This window comes from Oncorhynchus nerka, linkage group LG22, assembly GCF_034236695.1.
Source record: "Oncorhynchus nerka isolate Pitt River linkage group LG22, Oner_Uvic_2.0, whole genome shotgun sequence".
NCBI lineage: Eukaryota > Metazoa > Chordata > Actinopteri > Salmoniformes > Salmonidae > Oncorhynchus > Oncorhynchus nerka.
The window spans coordinates 74,089,654-74,103,520 of NC_088417.1; the positions used below are offsets into that span (position 1 = coordinate 74,089,654).

Below are 13,867 nucleotides of genomic sequence, written 5' to 3' on the forward strand. Positions count from 1 at the left end.
TAGTCACACCCTGACCTACTTTACCATAGAGAACCAAGGGCTGGAACCAAGGGCTCTCTATGGGCAGGGCTGAAACCAAATGGGGAGGGTAGGGGGGGTGATTAGTGGCAGTGGCGGCTCCGGTGCAGGTCGTAGCCCCCGCCCAGACCCCGGATCCGGCCATGGCACCGGGCTGAATGCCGTGCCTGGACTGAGCATCGGCGCAAAGGAGGGCTCCGGCCATGGAGCTGGGTTGGACACCATGCCTGGACTGGGCACCGGCGCAGAGGAAGGCTCCTGCCCTGAAGCGGGACTGGACACCGTGCCTGGACTGGGCATCGGTGCAGAGGAAGGCTCCTGCCCTGGAGCGGGACTGGACACCGTTCCTGGACTGGGCACCGGCGCAGAGGAAGGCTCCGGCCTTGGAGCGGGACTGGACGCCGTGTCTGGACTGGGCACCGGCTCAGAGGAGGGCTCCTGCCATGGAGCAGAACTGGATGCCGTGCTTAGACTGGACACCAGCGCAGAGGAAGGCTCCTGCCCTGGAGCGGGACTGGACACCTTGCCTGGACTGGGCATCGGCGCAGAGGTAGGCTCCTGCCCTGGAGCGGGACTGGACACCGTGCCTGGACTGGGCATCGGTGCAGAGGAAGGCTCCTTCCCTGGAGCGGGACTGGACGCCTTGCCTGGAAGCTCCAGACCGTTGCTGGAGGTTCTGGACCGTTGAACGTAGCTGGAGGTTCCGGATCACTGACCGTTGCTGGAGGTTCCGGGCCGTTGACCGTCGCTGGAGGTTCCTGACTGAGAACCGTCGCCGGAAGCTCTGGACTATGTACCGTCGCCGGAAGCTCTGGACTGTGAACCGTTTCAGGAAGCTCTGGACTGTGAATGCGCACTGGAGGCCTAGTGTGTGGAGCCGGTACAGGTGGCACCGGACTGGTGACACGCACTTCAGGGCGAGTGCGGGGAGCTGGCACAGGACGTACCGGACTGGGAGACGCACTGGCCATATTTGGCCAGCTAATGTTAAATTTGACTTTATGTGTTGGTTATGTAGGCTTCTTCTAACCCATAGCTTTCTATTACATATTGTAACAACTCTGGGTTCATAAGCATGGATATCGCTTCGCTCGATCATGTTTTTGGGGCACAGTTGACGGCACGCTGGACTTCGGGCTAGAAGGTCAAGGGTTTGAGACCTGCTCCCTGTCTGTTTCATTACAATATAATAACACCATTAAATTATATTTTTTACACTAAAAACCAAAGTTTATCATATAATTCCACTCATTCCAATAAATGTTTTACCTCTTGATCATCAAGAATAGGACTTGGAAATATGGAAATATAGATTAGCCAAATTGTTTTACCTGAGCATAACCCCAAAACTAAGGACTTATTAGCCAGCCCTACTCTGTTGTTTATGATTTTTTTGTCATGGAGGACTGATTGGGTGTCACACCCTGACCATAGTTTGCTTTGTATGTTTCTATGTTTTGGTTGGTCAGGGTGTGATCTGAGTGGGCATTCTATGTTGGATGTCTTGTTTGTCTATGTCTATGTCTGGCCTGATATGGTTCTCAATCAGAGGCAGGTGTTAGTCATTGTCTCTGATTGGGAACCATATTTAGGTAGCCTGGGTTTCACTGTGTGTTTGTGGGTGATTGTTCCTGTCTCTGTGTTTTGCACCAGATAGGGCTGTTTTTGGTTTTCCACGTTTATTGTTTTGTAGTGTTCGTGTTTTATCTTTTTGTTATTAAACATGAATCAAAGAAACCACGCTGCATTTTGGTCCGCCTCTACTTCACCTAAAGAAAACCGTTACATTGGGCTCATTGATTCGAGGTGAAAAATAAATGCTGCGCTCATGGAATGGCATGCTTTGAGCAATACTGAAAAGTGCTATTTACATGTGAAAGATGAATGTCATATGCTGCATTTGCTATAGGCCTTTTTTTTACCGTTTTGTTGGTGACACTTTGATATCTTGATAATATTCAGCTGTTTAAGTAAGCCTGGGTATAGCAGTATCAGTATGTTTCATCATAGAAAGATATACATTCCATTATGGTTTTCTTGGTAGCCTATTGGTTTTTTCGTTCCTGTAAATGGAACTATGCGTATTGAAAACTTGTTTATGGTTAGCTGGAATTGCTTAATAGTGGGTCGAATTTACAATGGGAATGGGGGCTTGCTCGGTCCTCCTTTTCCTGTAGTCCACAATCATCTCCTGTCTTGATCACGTTGAGGGAGAGGTTGTTGTCCTGGCACCACACGGCCAGGTCTCTGACTTCCTCCCTATAGGTTGTCTCGTCGTTGTCGGTGATCAGGCCTACCACTGTTGTGTCATCAGCAATGTTAATGATGGTGTTGGAGTCCTGGCTGGCCGTGCAGTCATGAGTGAACACAGAGAACAAGAGGGGAGGTTACCTTAGCATGTGCCCCTGACGAGCCCCTGTGTTGAGGATCAGTGTGGCGGATGTGTTGTTACCTACCCTTACCACCTGGGGGCGGCCCGTCAGAAAGTCCAGGATCCAGTTGCAGAGGGAGGTGTTTAGTCCCAAGGTCCTTTGTTTTTTGATGAGCTTTGAGGGCACTATGGTGTTGAACGCTGAGCTCTAGTCAATGAATAGCATTCTAACATAGATGTTCCTTTTGTCCAGATGGGAAAGGGCAGTGTGGAGTGCAATAGAGATTGCATCATCTGTGGATCTGTTAGGGATGTATGCAAATTGGAGTGGGTCTAGGGTTTCTGGGATAATGGTGTTGATATGAGCCATGACCAGCCTTACAATGCACTTCATGGCTACAGACGTGAGTGCTACGGTTTGGTAGTCATTTAGGCAGGTTACCTTAGTGTTCTTGGGCACAGGGACTATGGTGGTCTGCTTAAAACATGTTGGTATTACGACTTGGACAGGGAGAGGTTGAAAATGTCAGTGAAAACACTTGCCAGTTGGTCAGCGCATGCCCGCAGTACAGGTCCTAGTAATCCGTTTGGCCCTGCGGCCTTGTGAATATTGACCTGTTTAAAGGTCTTACTCACGTCGGCTGCAGATGAATGGTTCCGATTACCAAGAGCTGTTTTCTTGGATCTCTGTGCAGTAGTAGGCCCAGCTTTACAGAAAAGCACCCGCAGAAACCAAGCAGTGCCTGTCCCACTTCAACTCCTTGGCAACCTCGTCAATAGCGTCGATGGTGTCTCTTTGCGTTTGCAGGACTGCATCTGTGAGGACATGCAGCTGGAGGGTTGTGCAGTGGTTGCCCTGGGGCTGGGCGCACTCAGCTCCTGCTCAGCTGCAGCACCACCAACCCTGTGACTAAAAACAAAAGAAAATGTAAATTGTTTGTGTAAATAACTGTTTATGCACAACTTGAATGGATTTGGTTTACTCTTTTCAAACGAGAGAATACAAATTACATACCTGGATCATCCGGTGCGTCTTGCATGTCCGTGTCCCCCTCCACCTCAGTCACTACTCCACTCCAGAGGGATTCCCCTATAATGCGGCAAGTCGCTCATCAAGGGGGTTGAGCTCCGGTGTCCCCTTTCCCCCTTTCCCCCACATGTGGCACAAACACTTTGTCTGTGTAAGGCTATGCGCCTTTTGGCCTCCACTTTTATGTCGGACCATTTTTTTTCTGAGAGGGTCCGACCTTCTGAGCCAGTAGCATTCACAGCGTCCACCACATGCTGCCACTCTAACGCCTAATTGGCATTTGTAACGCCCACACTGTGTCCACCAAACAATATATTTTTTCTTTCTCCAACCTCCCCTACAAGAACTTCCATTTCACACAAGGTGAAAAAAAATGTTTTTGCCTTTCTGTCGGGATTTGCTGTCATTGTCGTCATGCAGTCAGTGTCGATGAATATTAATTAGGGGCGTTTCACTAACTATTTATAGGCAACTATGGGCGTTAAAAAGGGTGGGACAGGATGCTCGCTCACTCACGCCAAATTTCGAGTTGATTGTGATTTATAAAGGGAAACAGGGAACTGTGTTATAAATCAGAATATTTTTGTGCATAAGCACTTTATCCTCCGCACAGTTTTATAAGTGAGGCCCCGGGTGTCTGTGACAGCACAGAGCAGCCTCCAGGTGGCGCAGTCGCATGTCGAGAAGATCAGACAGCTCTCTGGAGGCAGAGAAGAACCTAAAGGAAAGCCAAAGGATCACGCTACCTGCTGCCATGGGGGAGAAAGTAGACATCCCATAGGCATATCTGCGAATGGATTAACTTTAGATTTTTACATCCATTCTCACACCTTTGAGGCATTTACACTGTTGTCCACATCATGCTGTTTATAATGGGACTCTGTACTAGACACTATAGATTGATGCTGCCTGTATGGAAGCCTAGTGTGAAAAAGACCTCTAATGGTGATCTGGTTATAGAGTGGATTTGATTTCCTTGGCATGACAATGATCAAAAGTTGTTACTTAAATTCCTTGGAATCAAATCGTAGCACCTATACTGCTATTGTGAATATTGCTGTCATGAGCTTGTGTGCATTTAAGCAGAAAGTCCTATTTTAGATTACAGCTTCAACGCTGTCTTTTTTACATCATGTATTAAAATGCATTTTTACAGGGGGGTTGATACGTGCTGAAAATACAAGTATTGGTTATGACTCTAAAGGAGGCAAAAAGTGCATGTGACATTTTTTATTGCAGTCTGAAGTTGTTTGTTTATCTGTATCAGTTATGTTGTCACTTTAAATGTATACTGAACAAAAATATAAAAACAACAATTTCAAAGATTTTACTGAGTTACATTTCATACAAGGAAATCAGACAATTTAAATAAATAAATTAGACCCTGATCTATGGATTTCACATGACTGGGAATACAGATATGCATCTGTTGGTCACAGAAAACGAATAAAAAAAGGTATGGGAGTGGATCAGAAAACCTGTCAGTATCTGGTGTAACCACCATTTGCCTCATGCAGCGCGACACATCTCCTTTGCATAGAGTTGATCAGGCTGCTGACTGTGGCCCTTGGAATGTTGTCACACTCCTCTTCAATGACTGTCCGAAGTTGCTGGATATTGGCGGGAACTGGAACAGGCTGTTGTACATATATATTTATCCAGTGCGTCCCAAACATGCTCAATGGGTGACATGTCTGGTGAGTATGCAGGCCATGGAAGAACTGGGACATTTTCAGCTTCCAAGAATTGTGTGACAGATCCTTGCGACATGCTGAATGAGGTCATGGTGGCGGATGAATGGCACGACAATGGGCTTCAGGATCTCGTCACAGTATCTCTGTGCATTCAAATTGCCATTGATAAAATGCAATTGTGTTCATTGTCCGTGGCTTATACCTGCCCACACCATAACCCCACCGCCACCATGGGGCATTCTGTTTACAATGTTGACATCAGCAAATGGCTCGCCCACACGATGCCATACACATCGTTTGACATTTGCCCGTTACAGTTCAAACCGGGATTTATCCATAAAGAGCACACTTCTCCAGCGTGCTAGTTGCCATCGAAGGTGAGCATTTGCCCACTGAAGCCTGTTACAACCTCAAACTGCGTTCAGGTCAAGACACTGGTGAAGTCTAAGAGCACGCAGACGAGCTTCCCTGAGACGGTTGACTGCCAAATTCTCTATAACAACAGCTCTGGTGGACATTCCTGCAGTTAAAACTTGATATATCTGTGGCATTGTGTTGTGTGACAAAACTGCACATTTTAGAGTGGCCTTTTATTGTCCCCAGCACAAGGTGCACCTGTGTGTAATGACAATGCTGTTTAACCCCCTAGAGTCGATTGACGCAACGGTGCATCAATCTAAGTAACATAGCAAAAAAATCCCCATCAAATCTGTCAGTTCAAGCTAAAGATCTGTTTTTTTTTGGATTGGATGCGACTCAATCCCCCGCAGCTGCCGATATCACACTTCCGCATCTGCGATGAAAAGTGGCAGAGCTAGAGCGGTGTTTGTCAGACAATGAGAACATGAAAAAGTCTGTAGAGTCCGAACGGTTTGATCTACTCTAGTTTATTTATTTCTTGAACTGCATTGTTGGTTAAGGGCTTGTAAGTAAGCATTTCACGGTAAGGACTACCCCTGTTGTATTCGGCGCATGTGTCAAATAAAATGTTATTTGATCTACAAACTCTCACGAACACGAGGGTGATCCCCGTTTTGCTCTACAACCCCCAAAAGTGTCACGTGAGTTGTCTGAAGGTAACTGGTACTGGTTTTAAAAAATGAATGGAAGGATGAAGGTAGTTTTGTAAACACATTTTTGCACAATGTTTGAGAGAAATAAGCTTCTTATACGTATGGAACATTTCTGGGATCTTTCATTTCAGCTCAGGAAACATGGGACCAACACTTACATGTTGCGTTTATATTTTTTCAGTGTAAATAAAAAAGGATTTCTGATTGAATGATTTTTTATTATATTTGTTACTAGTACGTAACATGCCAATAGAATAGCATAGGATTTGGTCTGGAGTGAAACTTGGTCTGACATCAATTTCTTATGCAATCAGAGCATTGAGATAAAATGGGTGAATATTTCCTTTAAGTCAACAAATGATGTCTTAAGTCCATGATTTATTGACTTAAGTCCATGTTAAGTCTTTTCTCAAGTTTGAATCGGGCACCCAATAAAGAGCAGTATGCAAGATGTGTTACCAGTGTCATAGTTACCAGTGTGAATTCTCTATTATGGCCTGCAGATGTCGATGTAGGTTCAAATATGGTCCTAGCTGTGCAGCTCTCGACTATGAATCTACTCATGCATGATGAGGTGTAATCTTGGGAGGAATAAAGCAGAAATCCAGTTGAAGGCTAGGCCCTAGTGAAGGAATGCACAACTTTATGGTGGTTTTATTAACATGCGCTCACCTTAAATAGTGGTCTTTCCCTCACTCAGTCAGAATGTATCTCTTTCAAATGGTGCCTATCTTTCCTATTCATTGAAGCATACAACTTGATGCTCTGGGATGTGAGCTCATCTTGATATTAGAGTGCTGGTGAGGTTTGAAAAGCTCTGACAATTTGAATCGGGGTTAAACGGAGCTGCTCTTCCTCCCGGGGAAGGACTGCCCGTTCCATGATCTCGCCATCACGGTTGACAACTCCATTGTGTCCTCCTCCCAGAGCGCTAAGAACCTTGGCGTGATCCTGGACAACACCCTGTCGTTCTCAACTAACATCAAGGCGGTGGCCCGTTCCTGTAGGTTCATGCTCTACAACATCCGCAGAGTACGACCCTGCCTCACACAGGAAGCGGCGCAGGTCCTAATCCAGGCACTTGTCATCTCCCGTCTGGATTACTGCAACTCGCTGTTGGCTGGGCTCCCTGCCTGTGCCATTAAACCCCTACAACTCATCCAGAACACCGCAGCCCGTCTGGTGTTCAACCTTCCCAAGTTCTCTCACGTCACCCCGCTCCTCCGCTCCCTCCACTGGCTTCCAGTTGAAGCTCGCATCCGCTACAAGACCATGGTGCTTGCCTACGGAGCTGTGAGGGGAACGGCACCTCAGTACCTCCAGGCTCTGATAAAGGCCCTACACCCAAACAAGGGCACTGCGTTCATCCACCTCTGGCCTGCTCGCCTCCCTACCACTGAGGAAGTACAGTTCCCGCTCAGCCCAGTCAAAACTGTTCGCTGCTCTGGCCCCCCAATGGTGGAACAAACTCCCTCACGACGCCAGGATAGCGGAGTCAATCACCACCTTCCGGAGACACCTGAAACCCCACTTCTTTAAGGAATACCTAGGATAGGATAAAGTAATCCTTCTCACCCCCCTTAAAAGATTTAGATGCACTATTGTAAAGTGGCTGTTCCACTGGATGTCATAAGGTGAACGCACCAATTTGTAAGTCGCTCTGGATAAGAGCGTCTGCTAAATGACTTAAATGTAAATGTAAACTAAATCCATGGTCTTTTCCCTGACTGTAATTGTGTAAGGCTTTAGCCACAATTAAAGTCCTAATTTAACACCTGATGTACATAACAAATGGCACGTCTCAATAGGTGGTCCAGATATGACATGACATAGCATACATGGGGGGGAGGCCAATGACATTACATCAGGCCAACTGGCATACATGGGGGGGAGGCCAATGACATTACATCAGGCCAACTGGCATACATGGGGGGGAGGCCAATGACATTACATCAGGCCAACTGGCATACATGGAGGGGAGGCCAATGACATTACATCAGGCCAACTGGCATACATGGAGGGGAGGCCAATGACATTACATCAGGCCAACTGGCATATATGGAGGGGAGGCCAATGACATTACATCAGGCCAACTGGCATACATGGAGGGGAGGCCAATGACATTACATCAGGCCAACTGGCATACATGGAGGGGAGGCCAATGACATTACATCAGGCCAACTGGCATACATGGAGGAAGTCTTTAAATTCTCTTTGGTTTAGCCTTCATGGAAAAAGCAGAATTAAACGGTCTAGAACTCCAAAAGTAACCCGGTCCGAACAGAGTACTGTACAGAATATCCTTGTCCCTGGGAAAACATGTAGTCCATTGAAAGACCCTTAGCTATACAGCTAGACTACAGACAAACATGCATGCATCCATCCATCCATCCACTGACCCTGGCCTGGGAAACTGGAAGCTTGAGTGTAGTTCCCTCAATTTCCATCATGACTTATTGTGCTCCATAGTCCCAGACCTGGCCACAACCCAGACAGACACTTGTGTATGAGACAGGACAGGAAAGAGAGAGAGATTCATGTGGGTAAACACAGAGGGGAGGAGGAGACCCACAGAATAAGAGGATAAAGAAGACAGAAAGAGGGGGACTTGTACTTATTTGATCTTCACTACGCCAGCAGCATTCACCAGCCCCACTCCAATCCCCCCTGGCCCTCACTGAAGAGCACTTGAGGCTTACATAACATTCCTCAGAGAGACAAAGTACTCTATGAAAGAGAACAATGTGAACACGAAGAGATGTTTGTTGTCCATGCCATAGGACAACAGCACAACACATTTTTAAACAGACTCCTCATATCCTACATCAAACATGTTGTCATCATGGTTATTGTTCAAAGTGAAAGTTCTGTTACACAGCTCCTTTTCCTCCTCTGTTGCCCTCGGCTTCAATTAACTGCTTCATTTAATTAATTATGTATTATAACAGTTGTATTGTGGTTCCACATGAGAATTTGTGGGAAAAAATGTGCCCTCTTGTCTGACAATGGAAGTGCTAATGGTTTTACTTCTCTACCTTTCTTTAAATAATTATGCTGCCTCTCTCAAAACAAACCATTAATTTCCTTGCTAAAGATATGCAGATGTATTTTAACGTGGAGCAGAGTGCAAAGCATTCATCTAAGATTAACAGGACAGGACCTTAACTGTGCAGGTTCTGTTGCCATTTGTGAGTGTGTATGTGTACAAGCGTGTGTGTGTGTGTATGCTGTATGACCTATTCAGGCTGTCCAGTGTAAAGTCTGTTGGGTGCGTGTGTTTGTGGTAATTAGGGGAAACACTTGTGAAATGAGAAGATCAGTAGGAGATGACTGCAGTAACTGACAATATCCAATCTGGTTCCAGATTATTCACAGGCCATAGATGTCTATGTCTCTATGATGATATAGAGGGGTACAGACAAATAGAAATATGAACATAAACAAGTTCTGTAGACTTATAAATGGAGTTTATGTGGTAGATCATCTGAGATTGACAGTTACTGGCAAGGCCAGCTTCTCTTTGGATATTGTCAGTTGGCGAAGAAATAAACACACTGCACTGTAAACACACAATAATGAAATACATTCTATTTGAGATATAGTGTACATGACTGCATTATGAAATCCTAATATCACATCATCACTGTGTGAATGAAGATATTGCATCAGTGGGAAAAGCTATGTAGGAAAAAGTGAAGACACCTGAGGGATGATAGAGTAAAAAATGAGTTTGAGACAGCTAAGAGACTATTTATGCTTGATCCGAAAATGTGGTCGGAGGCGCCGTAAGATGGTGTGACGCAATTGCGATGTCTCCGGAGGCACACAGAGGCCAAACTGAGCTCTGTACCATATTGCCGTGCACCTCTCAAATGTTCTGACAACGTGGAAGGCTACGTATACCTCTGCATTTACATGCTTGGTTGATAGGTAGGTGAGAGCAGAAGGTAAATCACCATAAATGCTGCACGGCCAATGCAGACGTTGAAATGACCATGCAGCACCTTTAAAAGATAAATAGATTGAAATACAATACAGTGTCGAGTTTCAGGTCTCAGTTGATCTAAACATTGGCAGATGACAAGGGCTTGTCCAGAGCTGAGTGAATGCCCCTGCTCTCAGGCACATCGATGCGAGGACTCCCAGGGCTCTGCTGCTGGGGCCACCGACAAACAGGACGCTCATGTTATGACAGCCACTCACTGCCCCGTGGTGAGGGGTTGTGGGAGAGTTTTGGAAAACTTTGAAGTCATTTTATTTTGATGAGGTCATGAGTGTGGTGTAACCAATGATGTATAAATGAATCACTGGGTGTAACCATAGATCATACAATGATCATAAAATGAAACAAATGAAGCATGTACAGTATTTGTTCCACCCCCTCCACCATCAAAACTGTCCAAGACTCCCTAACAATAGGACTCTGTACCATCTGTAAGCCTGCCTCTGTGCAAGGTGTAATCAAATCAAAATCAAATGTATTTATATAGCCCTTCGTACATCAGCTGATATCTCAAAGTGCTGTACAGAAACCCAGCCTAAAACCCCAAACAGCAAGCAATGCAGGTGTAGAAGCACGGTGGCTAGGAAAAACTCCCTAGAAAGGCCAAAACCTAGGAAGAAACCTAGAGAGGAACCAGGCTATGTGGGGTGGCCAGTCCTCTTCTGGCTGTGCCGGATGGAGATTATAACAGAACATGGCCAAGATGTTCAAATGTTCATAAATGACCAGCATGGTCGTATAATAATAAGGCAGAACAGTTGAAACTGGAGCAGCAGCACGGTCAGATGGACTGGGGACAGCAAGGAGTCATCATGTCAGGTAGTCCTGGGGCATGGTCCTAGGGCTCAGGTCCTCCGAGAGAGAGAAAGAGAGAATTAGAGAGAGCATATGTGGGGTGGCCAATGACTGTGGGTCTCATATACTAGGATATCAGTGTCTGAGCTCTTTGTAGCCCCAATATTAATGTAATTTCATCACTAATCTGACGAGGTATCTCTGAGATTCTAATACCCAGACATTGTGATTTCTTTAAAAAGTCTCTATCAATGGTGTGCTCAGAAAAGTATTCATAGCATTCACAATGGCTAGGGCACTCCAAGATATATTTTTCCCCCATCTCATCAATCAGCCGGAAAGATGTGCAGAACACATCCCAACACACACACCCTGGGTTGCCTCACACTGTGCCAAGGTGTGGATGAATAGGGTGGCATGAGAGTAATTGTGTCCCTGGTGGCTCTTGAGAAGACATAATATGAGACTCAAATTAAAGCACTGACCTGGTTAGCTTCCAGCCAACAGGAGGGGCACCCCCCCATAATTGCTGTTTGCAAGGATTAGCTAGTTAATTTGTGAACGCCCCAATTAGACTTGGGATGGGGTGGTGGGGGTGCTCTAGTTGTTGAACAGCGGCAGGGGGTCGGATACACAGATTGGGTTTTTGGAGATAGGATATGGTGGGGGATTACCCGTGGGGTACAGGGGGTTAAGGTTGATACTGGTCCTGTATTAACTTGCCTTCAGAGAGAGGTGAAACATGCATAGAAGAGGAATTAATTCGTACATGGGGTGCAGCGATAGGCCTAAAGCAATGGATGATTGTGGACACAAACACACTGACACATGCACTGTGCTCATTGTGCTGCATTCTCCATGCTGTACACAGCAATGTGTCTGAATAAAACCTCCACTTGGTGAGAATATGTGTCAAGGCCAGAGTGTTACTCAACACATGTCAATCATATTGATCTTAAGAAAAGCTTAATTCATTCTTCAGTGAATTTATTATAATCATGTGTTGTTTTTCACTTATCACGGGGAAGTTAAAACACATCACGCATGCTTTATTTCATACTCAGTAGCCTAAATATGTCATGTAGCAACACAATTTAAATCAATATTTGCAATAAGGATGACGTAATCTAACAACGTCTTTTTGGGGTGGTGTGGTGGAAGATTGCCTCTCATTTGGCTGTATCGCTGGAATCAGGTGAGCTCCCCTTATCGCTGCTCTAGTGGTACAGTCCAATCGCAGTTAGGAGTTGTTGCTGAGGAGGTTTCATGGTCCGGCGGACAGACAAACGTGTTCGGTGAAAGACGGATCTACTTTCAAAATGTTCCTGCCTTGCCTCAGGAATTACCCGCTTCATAAGAGACAGCATGCTGTATTTATTTTTCTTCTGTACAGCTTGACAGGTATGCTATCCATTATGCCCGCTCGCTCGGTAACATTAGCTAATGTAAAATATTTGGAGAAGTTCTGAGTGCAGCCAACGAGAGCGAGCCAGAAAGCCGAGTGTTTCGCGCGACTCTGACTACTTGTATGGGGCTCCTCTACAGTCTGAACAACATTTGTTTTAGTAGTTCATTTTAGATGTGGACTGTATTGTTTCGATAAGAAAGGTTGACTTTACCATTAAGGACTGTGCAAGGGCAAGGCAGGCGTCCTTTTGTTGAGAAGTTTAGTGTTGGAATGGTGCCGCTGCCGATGATTGTGTGGTCCGCGGCTGCCATGGAAACATTATTCATGTAGGCATTATTCACAGGAAACCACTGAGGAGCAACAGTGAGGTGCTCTTTAGTGGTGAGACAACTTTGAAGAGCAACACGGTCGCACAGCAACTGCACTCACCTTTACTAACTAAACTGAAGACGTCTGATCCAAACAGCCAATACTTGGTTGTTGTATTTAGTTGAAGTTATGATTCACAATTTTATTTACATCGCTCCAAACTAGGCCCCTTTTGGAGAGTGGGGACTGTGGGCGCTACAGCAAGGAGACCCCTGGCTGCTCCTAACATAAATTCCATAATAGGACATTTATGGTAGGAGACACTCACCTGTAGTGTTATGTGCTTTTAGCAACACAGGTGTTTCTACTGAACAAAAATATAAACGCGACGATTTCAGTAATTTTACTTAGTTACATTTTATATAAGGAAATCAGTCGATTCAAATAAATACATTGGGGCCTAATCTATGGATTTCACATGACTGGGCAGGGGTGTAGGCATAGGCCCACCCACTTGGGAACCAGGACCACCCACTGGGGAGCCAGGCGCAGCCAATCAGAATGAGTTTTTCCCCATAGAAGGGCGTTATTACAGACATAAATACTCCTTAGTTTCATTTGCTGTCGGGGTGGCTGGTCTCAATTCAATTCTCTGGCAACAGCTCTGGTGGACATTCCTGCGGTCAGCATGCCAATTGCATGCTCCCTCAAAACTTGAGACATCTGTGGCATTGTGTTGTGTGACAAAATGGCACATTTTAGAGTGTTTTTTTTTAGTGACTCCCAACACAAGGATAATGCTATTGAATCAGCTTCTTGATATGTAAACTAATTTGTGCACAAAATTTGACAGAAATAAGCTTTTTGTTCATATGGAACATTTCTGGGATCTTTTATTTCAGCTCATGAAACATGGGTCCAACACTTTACATGTTGCATTTATATTTTCGTTCAGTATACATAGCTACAGTAGCGTTGCTTTCAATTGTGTTGCGTTGCACAAAAACAGTCCGTTGGAAGCCAGAAGTTAAATACAATTCCATTCCAACTTCTGTGCCGGTGGGTGGACCTGTTGGTCAGTGTTCCTCTCTGCTTACCTCATGGCAAAATAAAAGTCCCCCACAAGTTTTTCCTTTTTTGTCCACATATGGTGCACGTGCAGGACT

At 45.5% G+C, this 13,867-nt stretch overlaps 1 protein-coding gene across 2 annotated transcripts in view; it reads left to right on the forward strand.

Annotated features, from left to right (window-relative positions):
- Positions 1-12,192: 12,192 nt before the first annotated feature.
- The window catches only part of LOC115105705 (nectin-3-like protein), a 97,812-nt gene continuing 96,137 nt past the window's right edge, over positions 12,193-13,867 (forward strand). Inside the window, exon 1 of one of the 2 annotated variants that reach the window (XM_029628012.2) lies at positions 12,193-12,385. In XM_029628012.2, the coding sequence (XP_029483872.1) occupies positions 12,304-12,385 (82 nt within the window). In that variant the 5' untranslated portion in view covers positions 12,193-12,303. The remainder of the gene's footprint in view (positions 12,386-13,867) is intronic. The other variant, XM_029628011.2, reaches the window with a different exon arrangement.